At 42.8% G+C, this 18,232-nt stretch overlaps 1 protein-coding gene across 1 annotated transcript in view; it reads right to left on the reverse strand.

Moving 5' to 3' along the window:
- CYP2J2 (cytochrome P450 family 2 subfamily J member 2) overlaps positions 1-18,232 on the reverse strand; it is a 31,035-nt gene continuing 12,803 nt past the window's right edge. Inside the window, exons 3-9 of the mRNA XM_025934853.2 lie at positions 16,046-16,195; positions 15,482-15,642; positions 12,793-12,969; positions 10,586-10,727; positions 7,401-7,588; positions 4,210-4,348; positions 1-439 (exon numbers count right to left, since the gene is read on the reverse strand). Coding sequence (XP_025790638.1) covers positions 261-439; positions 4,210-4,348; positions 7,401-7,588; positions 10,586-10,727; positions 12,793-12,969; positions 15,482-15,642; positions 16,046-16,195 — 1,136 coding nt within the window. The 3' untranslated portion in view covers positions 1-260. The remainder of the gene's footprint in view (positions 440-4,209; positions 4,349-7,400; positions 7,589-10,585; positions 10,728-12,792; positions 12,970-15,481; positions 15,643-16,045; positions 16,196-18,232) is intronic.

Consider the following 18,232-nt stretch of genomic DNA (forward strand, 5'->3'; position numbering starts at 1 on the left):
TTTCAGCTAGAACTTTTATGATAAGCTTTATGGTTTCCGAATCACTCAAAGTCCATTCTCCCTCTGGTTTTTGTAATAGTTCTTCCTTGAGAGCAGGAACCATTATCTGCTTTTCATCTCCTGGATGAAAAGGGTAAATCATTCACAACATAAAAGATCTGCTCAAGGTTCCATCAGAGGAGACAGCAAAGCTGGGATTTGCATGGAGCTTCCTGAGTCCAATTCCTCCGATCGTCCCTCAGGGTCACTCCCTGACAACTTCAAGACCGAGGGACTGCACAGAGGCGGTGGCTGACTGGGGAGACTGTGATGCCCATTCTGAACTTCAGACTCAACTCCTCATTGTCGGGGGCCCTGAAGGTAAATTTTTGCACAAGGGAAGTGAGGAAGATAAACAGCTCAGACTTGGCCAACTGTTCTCCAAGGCACACCCGCTTTCCTGGAAGACAAAAGCATAAGATAGGTCATCTTCCCATCTAGTGTGGGGCTGACATCTACTTCTTGCAAAACCTGAGTAGGAGAAGGGGCTGGAAGGCCCCACAGCTTTACGTTTGGAGGCTCCTTTAATCTGATAGCCAGCCAGGCCGAGTATAAGTCTGGACTCCAATGCTTTCAAGGGTCAAGCAGCTGACGCACAGGGCGAAGGTACAGGGTGAGGGACCAGAAGAGGAGGGAGGCCTGGGTTGACCTAGAAGGTGAATGTGTAGCCTAAAGACTTTTCAAAATCAATCAGCAAACAACAACACTAGCAGATAACAAAACTGTTGAAAAGTAGAAGCCAGTGAATGTCAGAGCAGGTTTTCTAAAATGTAGGACATCTGTCCCCCATGTCGTGTTTTCCTTCTTAATGACTGGGGACCTCACGGCCATGGATGGCCCTTTGCATTGGAATTATCTCAGGTTCCCTCCTTGAATAGTCCTTCTTATATACAGTGGTCTTTCCCCCAGTGGGGTTTTTGCTTCTGACGTGGGGCCCTTGCTGGATCCCTTAGCTCACACTTGGCACCAACCTAGCCACATCCCAATCCCTGTTAGTGAGGGAGGACCTGGAAGCAGAAGAAGGGAGAGCCAATTCAACTCCTCCAATTCTAGCCCTGTGATTTGGGACTAATTAAGTAACCTCTTCAGTTATCAAGGGAAACTTCTGTGTGTGTGTGTGTGTGTGTGTGTGTGTGTAAGATGGGAACTTTATTTTATATATTGTGTGGGCTACATACTGAATCCAAATAGAGCAAAGAATTCAATAACTTACACAGCAAAACAAAGTATTTTAACATATCACCTGGATAATAATAAATATTCTAGCTGCGAAAGAGCTTAGCATTAACTTCATCTGGTTAATTCTCAAAAATTGGAAGAATATGATTGAAAACACTTCTTAAGTGAAACATTTTGGGTGGCAATATTATTAAGATAGCTTTCTGTATGTAACAGTTATTTATTTACTGTTATACTTTCCCTATCATGCCTTTTATTCTGAAACACTTTCAAAGTACAGAAAAGTTGCAAAAATAATACAAAGAGCTTGTTTCTCCCAAGTTATCTGAGCATACACTGTCTACATTACCTGTGAACTCTTTAGTATGTGTTTCCTACAAACGGGGACATTCTCGACATAACTACAATATAACCACCAACTCAAGGAAACACCGATGCATCACCACCATTTCCTCCTGAGATCCCCAGTCAGGTTTTGCCAGTGGTCCCGATAGTGCCCTTTATTGTAAAAGGACCAGTTGAGTGTCAGCTGTTGCATTTGGCTGACATGCAAGTGATGCCTCAACTTCCATGACTGGCATTTTTTTTTTTTTTTTTTTTACAAAGCTGTTTATTTTAATTGCAGGATAGATAATATACAGTGTTATATTAGTTTCAGGAGTACACCATAGTGCTCCAACAGTTCTATTCATTCCTCAGTGCTCCTCACAACAGGTGCACTCCTTAATCCCCATCACTTTTTCACCCATCCCCCACCCACCTCCCCTCTGGTAACCCTCAGTTTGTTCTCTATAGTTAAGAGTCTGTTTCTTGGTTTGTCTTTCTCTCTTCTTCTTTTTTTTTTCCTTTGCTGGTTTGCTTTGTTTCTTAAATTCCACCTACGAGTGAAATATGGTATTTGTCTTTCTCTGACTTACTTCGCTTAGCATTACACTCTCTAGCTCCACCCATTCTCCTCCTTGGGATCTTATGGCTACCATGTAAACAAACTCAGGCTAGCTTGACAGAGAATGAGAGGTAACATGGAAAGCCCTGTGGCTGCAGCTGAGGTCCCAGATCAGCCTTTCAGCCAGCTGACCTCCCAAACACATAAACACACCCAGCTAAGACCAGAACTCCCTAACTGAAGTGTAGATTTGTAAGCACTAATATTGTTTTAATAACTTATCATTTTAAGCCGCTGCATTCGTGGACTGTTTGTTATGCGTACGTATGCTGACACCTGTGGAATGAACTCTGAATCAAAGTGAAAAGGACTTGAAGGGGGAAGAGAGTTATATTCTAGTCGTGCTAAAGACAGCAGTAGATGAGAAGTATAAAACCTTAACTCGTAGGCCCTGTTCTGCCTCATTCCTTGGATAAGAAACCACTCTGTTATTCTTAGTTTCCTTATATGAAGAAAGGAAATACTGATCGCTTTCCTAGTTATTAATAACTGGGTGGCTGCAAAGATTAAATGAGATAATGTGCTTGCAAATGAAGTCTGTAATTAAGAGGGTGTGATAAAATTCTCAATAGCAAAGCACCAGTGAGGCAAAAATAATTATAGTCCAATCCTTGAAATAGACGGCTGGGACTTGGTACTGAAATATAAAACTTGAAGTTACTGTAGACAGAAGACTGGAAGGTGTTCCTATATCTCACAGCAGCTTTCCTATCAGGGAGGGATTTGTCCAATGTGAGCAAAGATGACTTGGAATCAGGTGAAGAAAGACAAAGAAGCTCTAATCTCTAATCAGAAATCAGCCCAGAAAACAGGGTGGTGCTGCACCTTGGACTTCAGGTCTTATCAAATTCCAGTTCCTCCCCTTCTGAGCCCTAGTGTCATCAACAGCAAAAGGATATCGCATCAGAAAAGCAATCTGTATTTATTTTTAAGTTAATGATAAGCAGACTATCGTGCATTCCACAGTATGGGCTCCGTGTAGCATTTAGTTATATGTATATAACTAAATAATATAACTATATTATTATATATACGTACATATATGTGTATGTTTAGGAGACAGTGCTAGGAAGAACACAGGCTTTAGTTTTTGATAAATCTGGTTAACACTGAGTTGTAGCTCTGCCACATGAATTTGAAGACTTTAGATGTCATACCCTTCTAAGCCTCAGTCTCTTTATCTTTGAAGTGGTTCTAGTAATGTGAACCCTGCAATGTTACACCACAGTGCATGCTAATGAGAGCAGTTTTTTTTTCTTTTCCACTTCATTCATTGTCAAATCCTCAGAGTTGATGCTTGACACGTAATAGATGCCCAAGAAATCTTTATAGAATTCAGGAATCGGGGAATTACTTGAAAAAAAATCTAAGCAACATACCCTAACTCAATACCTGGAATATTCTAAGAATTTTTGTTATTCATTTTACAATGTTAAGAATTAAAACACCCTTTTGGAACTGGCTGGCTTAGAAACATGTGAGAGTTTTCACTACATCCTCTTTTGTACTTTACAAGCTTTGTACCATATAAATGTATTAGCCAGATTTTTAAAGGGTAATTAAAATTGTAAAAATCAAAAGCACCTCTTAGGGTAGAATCCCACCTAGTTAGGACAGTGGCATCCAGAGTCATTCCTGATGGCCATAATGATAAACAAGTAGCCCCTTTCCTTGCCCCACCCCCATCCTATTTTTATAAATTGCCTCTAGCTCTATGTGAGTGGGTGGCTTTTAAAAAGAACTTGAGACATTTAAAACCTCTACAGAGATAGCAAATATCCAACCTTCTTTGTGAGCGAGAGATGGGGACTGAATCTCTGTCCCCAGTGCTCTGGGGAACAGAACAAAGTAAAGCTAAAACCTCCATCAGATGCAAGCAAGGGCTGAGGAAGTAAGGATCCACAGGTGCGGAGAACAGCAGGAGGGGAGTCACGCTGAACAGGGCTATCTGGAAACCTTCAAAAAGCCAAGCATGACGGGGAAAAGGGTAGGGAAGGGCCAAAAGAGGGACTGTGGATTCTCACACTCCTTCTGTCACAACTCACCTACTGAGAAAGGCAGAAAGTATTCCCTTTTCTTAAACTGTCCATTCTCCAGAAAATGCTCCGGATTGAACCTGTCGGGGGTGGCCCATTCTGTTGGGTCCCTGTGCAGTGCAGTCAGATTGGTAACGATCACGGTTCCCTAGAAAAGGCAGAAAACACTCAGGCGAGGCTTGACCCATGCAACACGTGTACTCAGAAGTGCAGCAGTCACCTGACTCCCACGCCAGGGCTTGACCACACCCCAGACTCCCTCACACTCCCCAACTCACTGTCTTCTGAGCCTAACCCCTACCCACCCACCACCCCCTCCCCTGCAGCCACCCTGCTCTTTGTAATGGTATAGCTTAAAATGATGGGCTTGCAGGGAATTTTATCAGAGGAGTGTAGCTTCTACTGACTGCAGAATGGATCTTTCTACAGGGACATGTCTACACCAGAGAGAATAATGCAACAGCTAGCTAGTCAGTACTATACCCAAATCAACCCAGCCGCTCAGCGAAGTGATAACTCTGGCAGCTCTACCCAGGTAAAAGATACCCCGTGCATCTCTCTTTTTCCCATTCTCTTCCCTTTAGTGTCTGGTATACTCCACAGAAGGCTTAATAATAGGATCAGGTCCCCCAGTAAAGGGAACCACTATTCATCGAAGGACACAACGAGAAACCAGAAGTCCTCTGTGTTGTCTCCCTTTCCCTCATTCTGCCTTCAATCCTTTAGTGAGGCGGCTCACTTTTACTTTAAATGTCTCTTGGTTCTGTCACTTTCACTCTGTGTCCACCCCCGCCTCTGATCCAGGCTACCAGCTGCCTTGCCTACAGTCTTATAAGAGCTGCCCACCATGCCCGTGGCCTCTCTCGCCTTTCAATCTGCTCCATGCTGTAAAAGCAGAGTGAGCTTTGGACATGATAGAATGATGCCAACCCCCAGCCGCCCACCCACACCCTGAACACCCTTCACTGGCTTCCCATCACCCTTAGGGGAGAGACCCATCTCCTGACCCCTGTCTGGACCACTCTCCTTCTTCCTGCACTTGCACTCCAGACGCCTTCTTTCAGCTTCCCAAACATGCTATGTTCCCACTCATTTCTAGGCCTTTTTATAAGCTGTTCTCCTTGCCTGGATGCCCTTCCTCCCTACTTTGTCACTGAGCTAAGTCTCCATCACTCGTTAATCCTCAGCTCACACACCACTTCCCTTTGGAAGCCCTCTCAGACCACTCGTGCCCCTCCTCCCCATTCCAGCTGGCCTGTATCTTTATGGAAACCAGCGGGTTCTCCCCTCTGGGCAGTTTCCGTGGTTTATAAGTATATATTTGCATGATTATTTTGTTCAGAGTTGTTTTCCCAGGTGGGAGCCTTTTAGATGCTTACTGGATATTTGTTAAGTTAGTAAATCACTGCTATTTTGAGCACTTTCTACACTAAACACTACATGCATGACCTCATTTTCTCTCCATCCATGAAGTAGTTTTAAATGGCATTTTACAGATAGATAAGTCTTAGCTCTGAGAGGTGAAGTGATATGCCCAGAGTTACGCAGTGGGAAGAGGTAAAGCCGTGATCTGTACAAGGTCTAGTTCATGTCAAAGGCATGGCTCCTGGCCTCTACAAGATATAGTCACTAAGATCTCTCTTTATTTTTTTTTTAAATTTTTTTTTCAACGTTTATTTATTTTTGGGACAGAGAGAGACAGAGCATGAACGGGGGAGGGGCAGAGAGAGAGGGAGACACAGAATCGGAAACAGGCTCCAGGCTCTGAGCCATCAGCCCAGAGCCCGACGCGGGGCTCGAACTCCCGGACCGCGAGATCGTGACCTGGCTGAAGTCGGACGCTTAACCGACTGCGCCACCCAGGCGCCCCTCCCAGGATCTTTATTAAAGCTGATCTTTAAAGCCAGTGGTAGAATGAGTCTGTTGAGCTAAATGAATTGCTAGAAAAATGCACACTGCACCTGTGAAATAATTTAGACTTAAGCCTTCACCCACGAGATGTCTATCAATAAGAAAACAGTGAATGGAAACAGCCGTAGGAATAGGATAGGAATAGGTAAGCTCCCCTGGTTCTGCCTGTTGAGAGAAGTTCCCGGTAAGACACACACAGAGGGATCTAGACAAACTGGAATGGATCCACAGAAGCCGACCGACACCCTGAGAAAGCAAAGGAACTGTAAATGTGCAATGTGCAGAGACGACACCAGAGGGCAGAGGAGAGCTGTCTGCCTAGATCTTAAGACTGGTGGGCGGAGAGAACAGAATTTCCTTTGTGAGGACAGGAATTTAACAGGGGCCAACTGAGAACACTTGCAGGGAGACTCTTTTAAAGTCCAAGTAAGGCAACTCCTGTGGAGAGAACATGGTGTAGTACAAAAAAGATGAGCCTGGGAAACAAACCGATCTGGTTCTGGAACCCAACTCTTGTCTCTTTGTAGTTGAGAGATCTTATGCAAGCTTTATCACTCCTGAGCCTCGACTTTCCAATTTATAAAATGGGAATAATAGGTATTCTGAAGACTGATGAATACATTTTGAAAGAATCTATATAGTCCATGTTACATACTCATTGCTTAATAAGTATTGGTTCCTTTCTTTTTCTAATAATTCATATTGCATACACCTGGATTGGTTTCCTTTGTGAGGCAGTCCCATGACAGGTCTGTAAGTAAAAGCTGGAAAAAATACTCCAGCATTAATGTGATATTGACCCAGGTGGTCTCAAATGTCCCTTCCTATTTTAATGTTCTAGAACCCCAGGATTGTGAAGCAGAATTTTCCAGGTCTGGCAGGTTCCTAGCACTGTGAGAAGCTCCACAAAGGCAAAGAAAAGGGCTCCGTGGCAAAGTCTGAGAACTGCTGCTTGCTGTATCCCCACAAAGACACATAATGCACATTACATAGTAAAACCAAACAAACGAATAAAAAAACCCACTGAGACATCCCACAGCAAAGAAAAGCCGGTCTCTGCCTAAACATATTTGACCTAGGAATCCCCTTTCCCCTCCCTAATACCTATTAACGTCTCATTGGATTAATGTTCCAAAGATCACACATGGAGAAAAAAACTAGTATTATCTCAGGTATAATATATCTCTTTCCCATTTAAGTGATTCCCTAAGGCAAGAGTATGAGTCACTTTCCAGTTCAGAGCTCTAAAAGATGGGTTTGAAGATCTGAGGCTGAGAGTCCCTGGTTACCTTGGGCAGGTAGTAGCCAGCTAGCGTGGTATCATCTACCACTTCCCTGGGCACATTCAGGGGGATGATGTTTCCCATTCGTTGCACCTCATGGATGAAGGCATTGGTGTAGGGCATGGACTCTCGAGCGGCTGTGCTTGGTATGTGCGACTGGCCAATCACCCTGTCGATCTCAGCTTGGACTTTTTCTGGAAAAGAAGGTTCTATTATTCTACTCTTCCACAACTTTCCTTAAGCCCGATTAAACTAAAGAATGGCATAACCGGGGCGCCTGGGTGGCGCAGTCGGTTGAGCGTCCGACTTCAGCCAGGTCACGATCTCGCGGTCCGGGAGTTCGAGCCCCGCGTCGGGCTCTGGGCTGATGGCTCGGAGCCTGGAGCCTGTTTCCGATTCTGTGTCTCCCTCTCTCTCTGCCCCTACCCCGTTCATGCTCTGTCTCTCTCTGTCCCAAAAATAAGTAAACGTTGAAAAAAAAAATTAAAAAAAAAAAAAAAAAAAAGAATGGCATAACCAGGATCAAAATGGCTAAAACTATAGCAGGCTCTATAGACTCTGATTTCTCAGGAATTATATGAGTGGAAAGTGGGCCTGGGTTTTAGACAAATCTGGTTGCAAACTCTTGCTCTACAACATTACTACTGCAAGTTACTTAAACTCTGTGAGGCTGTTTTCTCTTCTTACCAGTAAGGATAAATCCACCTTCCTCTTAAGGACGTCTTGAGATTTACATGAACTGGTTTAGGTGAGCACCCAACACATCAAAGACGCTTCTAATTGTGCCCCAAAATAGCTGTTTTCCTTTTTTTTTTCTACAATAAGAGATTTTTAGCTGGACGCCTGGTTACCCAGCTACATACTACATTTCCCAGATTCCCTTGTAAGTGTGACCATGTGATTAAGTTCCGGTCAATAGAATAATGTAGAAGGAATGTCTGGTACTTGAAACATGTCCTTAAAGGAAGGGTGTTTCCTTCTTCCCTTTCCACTTGTGGAAAGGCAGCCCTCAAGGTGAGCCATCTTTAAGAGTATAAACAAGGCCATCATTCTAGATACAACAGAGCAACATGTTGGAAGAAGCTTAGAACCCAAAGTGCTCTGCTGAGTCAAGCTTAGATTTTTTTAATTTTGATAGAAATAAGAATTTTTTAAATATATTTTATTTTTATTTTAGAGAGAGTGAGCGGGGGAGGGGGCAGAGGGAGAGAGAGAGAACCTTAACCTGGCTCTGTGCTAAGTGTGGAGCCCAACATGGGGCTTGATCCCATGACCCTGGGATCTTGACCTGCCTGAGCTGAGATCAAGAGTCAGACGCTCAACTGACTGAGCCACCCAGGCACCCCTAGAATTTTTTTTCCTGACCATTTAATGAGTTTTGAAAATTATGGTAAAATATATGTGACCTAAAATTTACCATGCTAACCACATCTAAGTGTATAGTTTAATAATGTTATGCATATTCACATTGTGCAACCAATCTCCAGAACTTTTTACCTTGAGAAACTGAAACTGTACATCCACTAAACAATAACTTCTCATTTTTTCCTACTCTAACTCCTGGCAACCCCCATTCTACTTTCTGTTTCTATGAATTTGCCTACCGTAGAAACCGCATAGAAATGGAATTATACAGTATATGTCTTTTTGTGACTGTATTATTTAATTTAGCATAATGTCATCAAGGTTCATCAGTGTTATAACACATGTCAGAAATGCCTTCCTGTTTAAGGATGAATAATATTGCAATGTATTCCGTATTTTATTCATCCTTTCTTCCATTGATAGACACTTGGGTTGTTTCTACCTTTTGGCTTATTGTGAATAATGGTGCTGTGAAGATGGCTATAAACTATCATTTAAAATTTTTGTTTAATATTTATTTATTTTTGAGAAAGAGAGAGAGAGAGCAAGTAGGGGAGGGGCAGAGAGAGAGGGAGACACAGAACCTGAAGCAGGCTCCAGGCTCTGAGCTTGAACTCACGGACTGTGAGATCATGACCTGAGCTGAAGTTGGATGCTCAACTGACTGAGCCACCCAGGTGCCCCTATCATTTTAAGCTATTGTTATTTTGGAGACCCTATTACAGAAGCCAACTCTATATCCTAATGAGATAGCTTTTAAACTTTTTAGAAAATGTAATTCAGAGTTCCAAACGCATTTTACACCATAAATCATAAAACATACTTTTATGTAAATATATGGAAAGAAATAAAGTTTGATGAACAATCTTATCCTTCGTACATGGGAAGTACTCTGATCTTTATTTTTAGTTTAGGAAAAAATGTTGGTCTTGATCCACTAAATTGATTTTATATCCCGTTAATAAACTGTTATCCAAAGTTTGAAAAACTGTATCCTAGCATCCCATCTCTCCAGCTCAAATTTGCTCTGGGTCCTGGAGAGAAAAAAAAAAAAAAAAGATTATAACAGTCACTGCCTTTGAATGGATGACAGTCTTTGGGGAAGATATATGAATAATGTGCAATCGCATAGTAATGGAGGTGTGTTAGGTTATCTCTAGAGGAGGAAAATAATCCAGTAATAATAAAGTCATTTCTAGAGTAAGTAGTTTCCTATTAGAGTGGGGAAGCATCTTAGAGGAGGTTGTATTTGAGCAGATTCTTCAGGCACACCTGGTGATTTACAATGTAGAGAAAATGGGGAAGCAGATGAGAGGGAAGAGCAAGCTTGATGGCAGAGGCATGAATAAGGACAGTGCAAAGAAAACAGCATGTAATTTAGTGAGGCCACCATGTACGGTGGGTGGAGCTAAGGCTGGACAGGCAGAAGAAGGAACATCAGAGAGCATGATAATCCAGACTCAGGAGTCTGAACATTATCCACAGGCCAATGGAAGACATGACTTAAAAGGCTAGAAGCTTGTAACAAGATACATTCGTATAAGAATGTAAGTCTTTTCCTGAAACTCACCACAGTGTCCATTGACTTCACTGTTTTCACTCTAGATTCTGAGTTTCCTGAGGGCAGGGACTCTGTTACACTGGGATTATGTGAACCCATCACAGTCCTAACAGGAAAACTGAAGAACGTGCCCATTCTCAAGTCCATGTCACCTCAAGACTGTTTTTCCATTCTACCATCCTATCTTCTAGTCCCAACTTGGGGGCCGTATGCTCTAGGAGACACCATTCTGTCCTGCCCCAGGCACACTCACTGGCATGCTCACCTTGGATTTCTGGGTATAAGGCCAAATAAAGCAGACCCCAGCGCAGTGTTGTGGAAGTTGTCTCCGTTCCAGCAAAGAAGAGGTCCAGGGTGCTGTAGATGAGGTTTTCTTCGTGGAAACTTGAAGTAGCATTGCCCCTATTCTAGAAAGCACAAGGTTATAGGTTTATTCAGTGGGTTCTTGGTTGCTACAACACACAGGGGCTTCATCCTAGGGAGAGGATGTGGAAGAAAAGATTCCCAGGAGAAATATCTTTCCCTTTGGCCATCTCAAGAGGTAGAGACTTTATTTCAGCAAATTAGCATCCTCTCGCCCCAAGTGCTGGAAACTTTTGCTGGCTTTGGTGGATGAAAATCAAGACACTTATTTTTTTTTTTTTATATCTATAATTTGGGAGAATCTATTAGTACAGTGGGAAGAGAATCAGTTCAGTGGAAAGACAGACTAGGGTTCCAATATTAGCTACACCATTCACTCTCTGTATGACCTAGGGCAAGTCACTTAATCTCTCTGTGCTTCAGTTTCCTGTTTCAGAAAATAGCAATGAAATACACATGCCCCTTAAGATGACACTATAAATTACATGAGATGAAAAGAGCACATAACAAATACTCAACGTGTTTGTACTGATACCAGGAAGAATAATCTGAATTCCTCTTATGGAGAACAATGCTCGTATCTCCCTGTTAATGTCTTCCTTTCTAGGTGAAACCACTCTCATTCCATCAACCATTCCTCATGGAATTCCTTCATCTTTACCACTTTGCCCCGGAAGCTTCAATTTGCCAACAATCTGCTCAGTGTGTGGCTCCATACCTGCACAGCATTTAGCAAGTGACGTCTCCTCCTTTGAGGAGAAATCAATGCTTCTACTAATGTTATGCCATTAAGGTGAGATAAAAGGGGAGATGGATAGAAACCTACCAGTCTGGTCAATCCCAAGAGGAGACACAACTAATCTGACGAGTCAACGATTATGACAGTGATACTGATGCATCGAGGTATATTGAACACAGGGGTGACTGGGCTAAAGGCTACACATCCAATTTGGCTTTTCCCTCCTTCTTTCCTCCTATAATGTTGGAAAGTAGATGATAGGAAGATCAAAGAGGAAGGCAGAAGTCCCACTCAGGCCCTGAGGCTGAACTCTGGCATCCAACTCAGCTTTTCTTGTGTTCTGCACTGGGGGGTGAGGGAAGGGGCAGGCAACTGGGCCCAGATCCAAATAACAATGAAAGAGTTCTTTGAAGCTCAACTGTTAGCTTTCCTTTTGTGTATAGCTCCTTCAGATATGGGCAAAGAGCAGAGAATAGAAGATGAACAGGCAGTATTTGAGTATCCCCAAGGACTCAAGCCAAATATCATTTACCCCTATCCTTATTTCTACCTGCCTCATCAATCCTGAATTAATGCTGCTTCTATACTCTATGAAATACTGCTTCTATTTTGACTCCCCGTGGTAAGCTAAATAATGACCCACAGAGATGTCCATATCCTAGTCTCTGGAACCTGTGGGTGTTACCTTATATGCTAAAAGGGACATTATAGATACGATTAAGTTAAAAATTTTGATATGGCAGGAGGCCCCTGGATGGCTCAGTCGGTTGAGCATTCTACTTCAGCTCAGGTCATGATCTCATGGTTCATAAGCCTGAACCCCTCGTTGGGCTCTGTGCTGACAGCTCAGAGCCTAGAGCCTGCTTCAGATTCTGTGTCTTCCTCTCTCTCTCTGCCCCTCCCCTACTCACACTCTGTCCTTCTGTACTAAATAAACATTAAAAAATTAAAAAAAAAAAAAAAAGAATTTTGATATGGGAAGATGATTCTGGATCATTCCAGTGGCTCCAAAGTAATTACAAAGGTCTTTATAAGAGAGAGGCAAGAGAAGGATGACAGCAGAGAAGATGCTCCATGCTGGCTTTGAAGATGGAAAAAGGGGCCATGAACAAAGGCAGCCTCTAGAAGCTGGAGAAGTCAAGGAAACAGATTCTTTTCTAGGGCCTCCAGAAGGGACCAGCCTTGCCAGCACCTTGATTTTAGCCCAGTAACACTGATTTCAGACTTCTGACCTCCAGAACTATAAGAGAATAAACGTGCGTCGTTCGGAGCTCCCAGGTTTGTGGTAATTTGTTACAGCAGCAATAGGAAATGAGTACGCTCCCATTTGCTCTTTAAGAACAAACAGGAAACAACTCTGATTTCCTCACCTTTTCCATCTCCTTGAGGTAAGCGTCAATAAAATCTTTTGTTTGGTCAGGATTCCAGTCTCTCTTGTGGTTTTCAATCATCTGAGCAACAAACAATTTCAGTTTCTCCCAGTTGCTGAAGAGTGTTTGGTGGGGTCCAGGAAGAAATTTCATAATCCATGGAAATACATTGTAGAGCTAAGTGAGAAAAATGAAACACTCAGAGAGACAATTTGGTGCCAATTTTTCGCTTTTTGAGACAAGACAATCGATATTCTCTTTCCATTTCTCACTTACTGGCTCTTAAAACCTTGGGGTCACCTTGACTCTTGTCTGTCACCCTCTAGCAAAGCACTTCAGCACTCCATCCAAAATGTGTCCAGTTTCAGACCACGGCTCACCACCCCAGCCACGTTCCCCCCTAACAAACACCCAACATTTCTCACCTGGATGCTGTGCTAGGCTTCATCAGCCTCACTGATTCCATTCTTAACCCCCTCCAGGTCTGTTTTCCAGAGCTGCCAGGGGCATCACTTTATACCTTCATCAGATCATTTCACTCCTTGGCTCTCAATCCTCCAATGACTTGCCATGGCTTTCGGACAAAGCTCTACATCATGCTCCTGGCCTATAAGCTCTGCATGGGCCAGCCACCACACACACCTGTCACCTCCTTTGCTATCACTTCCCGCCATCTTGCTCTTTCTCACTCTCTCCAGTGCAGCACCACTGGCCCCTGTGATGACATCAAGGATGTTCTTGTTTGGGTCTTTGCATTTGCTATTCCTTCCACCTAGAACACTCTTCCTCTGAAATCTGTATAACTCTGGCCCTCGCTTCATCAGGGTGCTGTTCAAATGTCACCTCCTCGGAGTGGTCTTAGCCTGATGATCCTATAACCCCTGCCAGCCTCTCTCCGTTCCCATATCCTGTTTTATTCTCCTTCATGGTAATTATCCCAAGTAAGTGTGTGTGTGTGTGTGTGTGTGTGTGTAAGATATAGATAGATGATAGATGCATGTCTTATGGATTTGTCTGCCCTGCTATGATGTAATCTCCATGTAGATAAGACATATTTTACTGAAATAAAGTATTTTTGAAAACATTTTCTCTAATAATATCTTCTGGTAGAAAGAAGCATGACATAATGGAAAATCACTCAGACTTAAACAGATACAGGTACAGGTCTATTAGCTCTGCTGCTTTCCAGCCATAATATTCTGTTGATAATAATGACGATGATGATAACAATGATGTAATCTGTTGCTCCTTAGTTTAACCAGCTGCCAGTGGGGGGCCAGGATTTTTCTGGTGACTGAGCGACATGAGATCCATACAGCACCTAGGACGGAGCCAGCAGATCACTATCTGGATTTGCTTACACACTCCCATACCTGCTTGCACACACCATGACGCTCCATTTCATCTTTCAAGGTTTTTTTGCAAGAATTAACTATGGTAAAGTATGTATTGCTGTCCATCAAGATGCCTGGCCTATGTGAGGACTCCAAGAAATGCTTATTATTAGCCTTACCCTACTGCCCCTTCCAACCCTCTCAGGAATTACTTTTCCCTGGGGAAGATAAGCTGGGTACCCACTAAACTCTCATGACTTCCTAGGTTCTGCATTCATGGGGCCAAAGAACATGGGGTTATTGAATTAGGGACTAGGAATGAGAAAAAGGAATTCAAAAATAACTTTGATAATAATAATAATAGCTCACATTCATTGCACCCTTTTAATGCGCATGGAATCATGCTAATGCTTTATCAGTTTTGATTCACTGGGTCCATAAAGCTCCAGGCAAAGATGTTTGTCAGGAATAAATAGAAACAAATCCACTTCTAGATACAAGAAATGTGACCTTAATAGTTGGGGCTGCTTTGGCCATAGAAGTGTCTTCCAAATCCAGAAAAGTGGCTGAGAGACCAAGAAGCTGAACAGAGTTTTTGACAGACTCACAGACCCAGAGGGACAAAATGGAGTACAGGGCCCACCAAGGAAGGGGTGAAGTTTGAATCCCAAGGGTCTGTACCCTATGGAATGAGAAGATTGGTAATATCAAGTGCCGATGGGCATGTAAGTAGTGTAACTGCTTTTGAAACCTTTAGGCATCTTTTATGTCCCGGTATAAATTCAAGAGAAATGAATGGACGTGTCCACATGAACAACTGTACAAGAATGTTCATAGCAGCTTTATTCATAACATCCCCAAACTAGAAACAGCCCAACTGTTCATCAAGACAGGGACAGAGCAACAAACAGTGGTGTATTCATACACTGAAATACTATTCAGGATTTAAAAAAGAGCAATTAATCGAATCCGCAATCTGCAGAGGGAGAAGCCAGGCACCAAAGAACACTTCTGGGGCAGGGGAGTGCCTGGGTTAGGGAGGGACGTGGAGGGGTGGGACTCAAAAGGCAGTGGCAATATCATGCTTTTTAAAGAAAACAACATGGATGCATAGGTGTATATCATGTAACGTTTTGTACTTTACATGAATGTTAGAAATGTTCTTTGTATGGAGTAAATATCTGGTTATATTATCAGAAAACACTAAAGTCAACAGATTGACTTCCAGTAAGTTTGAGTGAAGTCAGTTTCAAAGGGTGATATTTTAGCTTAAACAAACCAAAAGGTCAGAACCCATCTGTTTTGAACATCGGCTCCAATATTCTAGCCCAAGATATTGAAAGAGAACCTCTTACCTGGCATCTCTTTGATGCCTCCTGAAAGGTGACGTCATCCAGCAACCTCAGCAGTTCCTGAAACTGTGCATCCTCATAGTCAAAGCGTTTCCCAAAGGTGATAGAGCAAATAACATTGGAAACTGCATTGTTCATCTTGAAGTGAGGGTTAAAAGGCTGTCCTGGAGGTGGAAGAAGAGACGGATCTTTCGGATTGGTTTGTTTCTATTTTCTACAGAGAGTCTCCTTTACAGGACATAGGACATAGGACATTTTAAGTATAGAATCGCCTATGAGGCTCTAGCCACAGTCCCCTACTTAGGGTCTGACATATAGCAAATCATCAATACTTGGGAAGGCAAGCTGATGACCACGGTTTAAAACTGGTAATGTGCTTAATATTAATCTTCCTGCACTTAATCCTAGAGCTCTATGAAGGCAAGGTCATGGTTAGCTGTTCACTGCAATATGCTCAGTGCCTGGCACAATGCTGGGCACAGGTTAGGTACGTAAGGCACTTAATAAGCATCTGTTCAATGAATGAATGAGTCACAATCTCCTGCACCTGTCCTAGGAAACACTCACCATTCTCCTCTTTTATCGCTTGGATGAGGTTACGGGCCTCCTCCTGAATGCATTCCTCTAAGCTCTTCTTTCCTAGACCAAAGTTCTTGAGTGTTGCCAAGGTGAACCTTCTTTGCTCCTTCCAAGTCTGGCCATTGGACATGATCAATCCTGAAAGGAAAAAAAAAAAATGCCAACATTATGGTTTTCTTATTCTATAATGTAAATATCTGGCAAATGGTATGGCAACGTGCATTGGTGGGAAGGAAAAGGGCACTGAGGCACTTGAAAACTATCCAGAGATACAGTAGATATCTCTGGATATGCAGTAGATACAGTGGCTAGCATTACTGCATTGCATTGCTGGCACTACAGGGGCTTTGGTATTTTTACTGCATTATGTCACTGGTACATACAGAAACACTATGAGGTAGGTATAATCATTACGTCGCCCTCCCATTTTGCTGATGAGAAAACCTTGGCACAAAGGCTAACGTCAACTTTGTAAGGTTACAGTTAGTAAGCAGCTGAACAGACGTTCAAATTAGATTCCAAAGCCCATGCTTTGATTGCCAGTCACATAAGTATATTTAAGTATTAATTTTATGCTACATACTAAGAATGCACCCATGGACAAGAAAAATCTATACCCGTAAGGAGGTAAGGCTTTCCAGGAGACTCTTACCTAAGCTAGAACTTGAAAGATGAAGGAATGACTCAAGAAAGCAAGGAAGACTATTCCAGGCAGAAATAGCACATGGAAAGGCAAAGAGCCAACCCCCCCCCAAAAAAAAACAAAAAACAAAAACAAAACCCCAGAAACAACTCAGTGTGTTCAATAGACCATCATCTGATTTCCAACACAGATAAGGCCACACTCCTTTGTTTTCTTCACCTCCAGAGTGTTCTGCAGCCTCTTTTAGTGTCTGGCTTTGGCCTCCACCATTTCCACGAGGCAGCCCTCTTTGTCAAACCTTTTCAGTGTTATCTTGAAACTTTGTCAAAACTTTTCAATGTTATCTTGCTTGATCTTTCAGTAGCACGGAGCACTTCTTTCCTGAAGCCCTCCCTTCCAGCGTTGCTCAGGACAGCATGGCCTCCAGATTTTCTCCCTTCCCATACCTTATGCTGGTTCATCTTCTTTTATCAAATTTTGAAGTAATGGAGTACTTCAAGATAAGGTCTAACACCTCTTCTCTTCTCCCTCAATACTCCATTCCTGGAAAATCTCATCAACTCCTAAACTTTTAAGTGACATCTGTTGATCGTGACCACTTCTTTCTGCCCCTGAGCTCCAGACATACACAACTGTCTGCCTGACTTTGCTGACTTAAAAGCATTTCAAACTCAGCGTATCCATGATCGGCTTCGTGATGCTCTCCATACAACTCCCCACTCAAGCCAAACTAAACACCTGCCCTCTTCCACATGAGGCAGACATTTGGGTGTCCACCTCAACACCTCACTCTCCTTTCCATCGCCCATGATTTAGGTCATCCTATCTTGTTGGATTTACCCCCTGGATACCTTAAATCTATGTATCTTCACTGCCACTAACCTGGCCTAACCTTCTTGCCACCTCCCTAGTCCAAGCTAGTACCTTCTCTAAGCTAAAATGCTGTAATAATCTCTTGCTCCCTTTATACCATTTTCTACACTGCCACCTACATAGGTTTTATAAATGTACAATGTAAACATGATGATTCCTTTCTCCACTTGAAACCATTCTATAAATATGGGGGTACAAGTGCCCCTATGCATCAGCGCTCCTGTATCCCTTGGGTAAATTCCTAGCAGTGCTGTTGATGGGTAATAGGGTAGATCTATTTTTAATTTTTTGAGGAACCTCCATACTGTTTTCCAGAGCGGCTGCACCAGTTTGCATTCCCACCAACAGTGCAAGAGGGTTCCCGTTTCTCCACATCCTCGCCAGCATCTATAGTCTCCTGATTTGTTCATTTTAGCCGCTCTGACTGGCAGGAGGTGGTATCTCAGTGTGGTTTTGATGTATATTTCCCTGATGAGGAATGACGTTGCGCATCTTTTCATGTGCCTGTTGGCCATCTGGATGTCTTCGTTAGACAAGTGTCTATTCATGTTTTCTGCCCATTTCTTCACTGGATTATTTGTTTTTCAGGTGTGGAGTTTAGTGAGTTCTTTACAGATTTTGGACACTAGCCCTTTGTCTAATTATGTCATTTGCAAATA

Source organism: Puma concolor, chromosome C1 (genome assembly GCF_028749965.1).
Source record: "Puma concolor isolate L17-30 chromosome C1, mPumCon1.1.hap2, whole genome shotgun sequence".
Taxonomy (NCBI): Eukaryota; Metazoa; Chordata; class Mammalia; order Carnivora; family Felidae; genus Puma; species Puma concolor.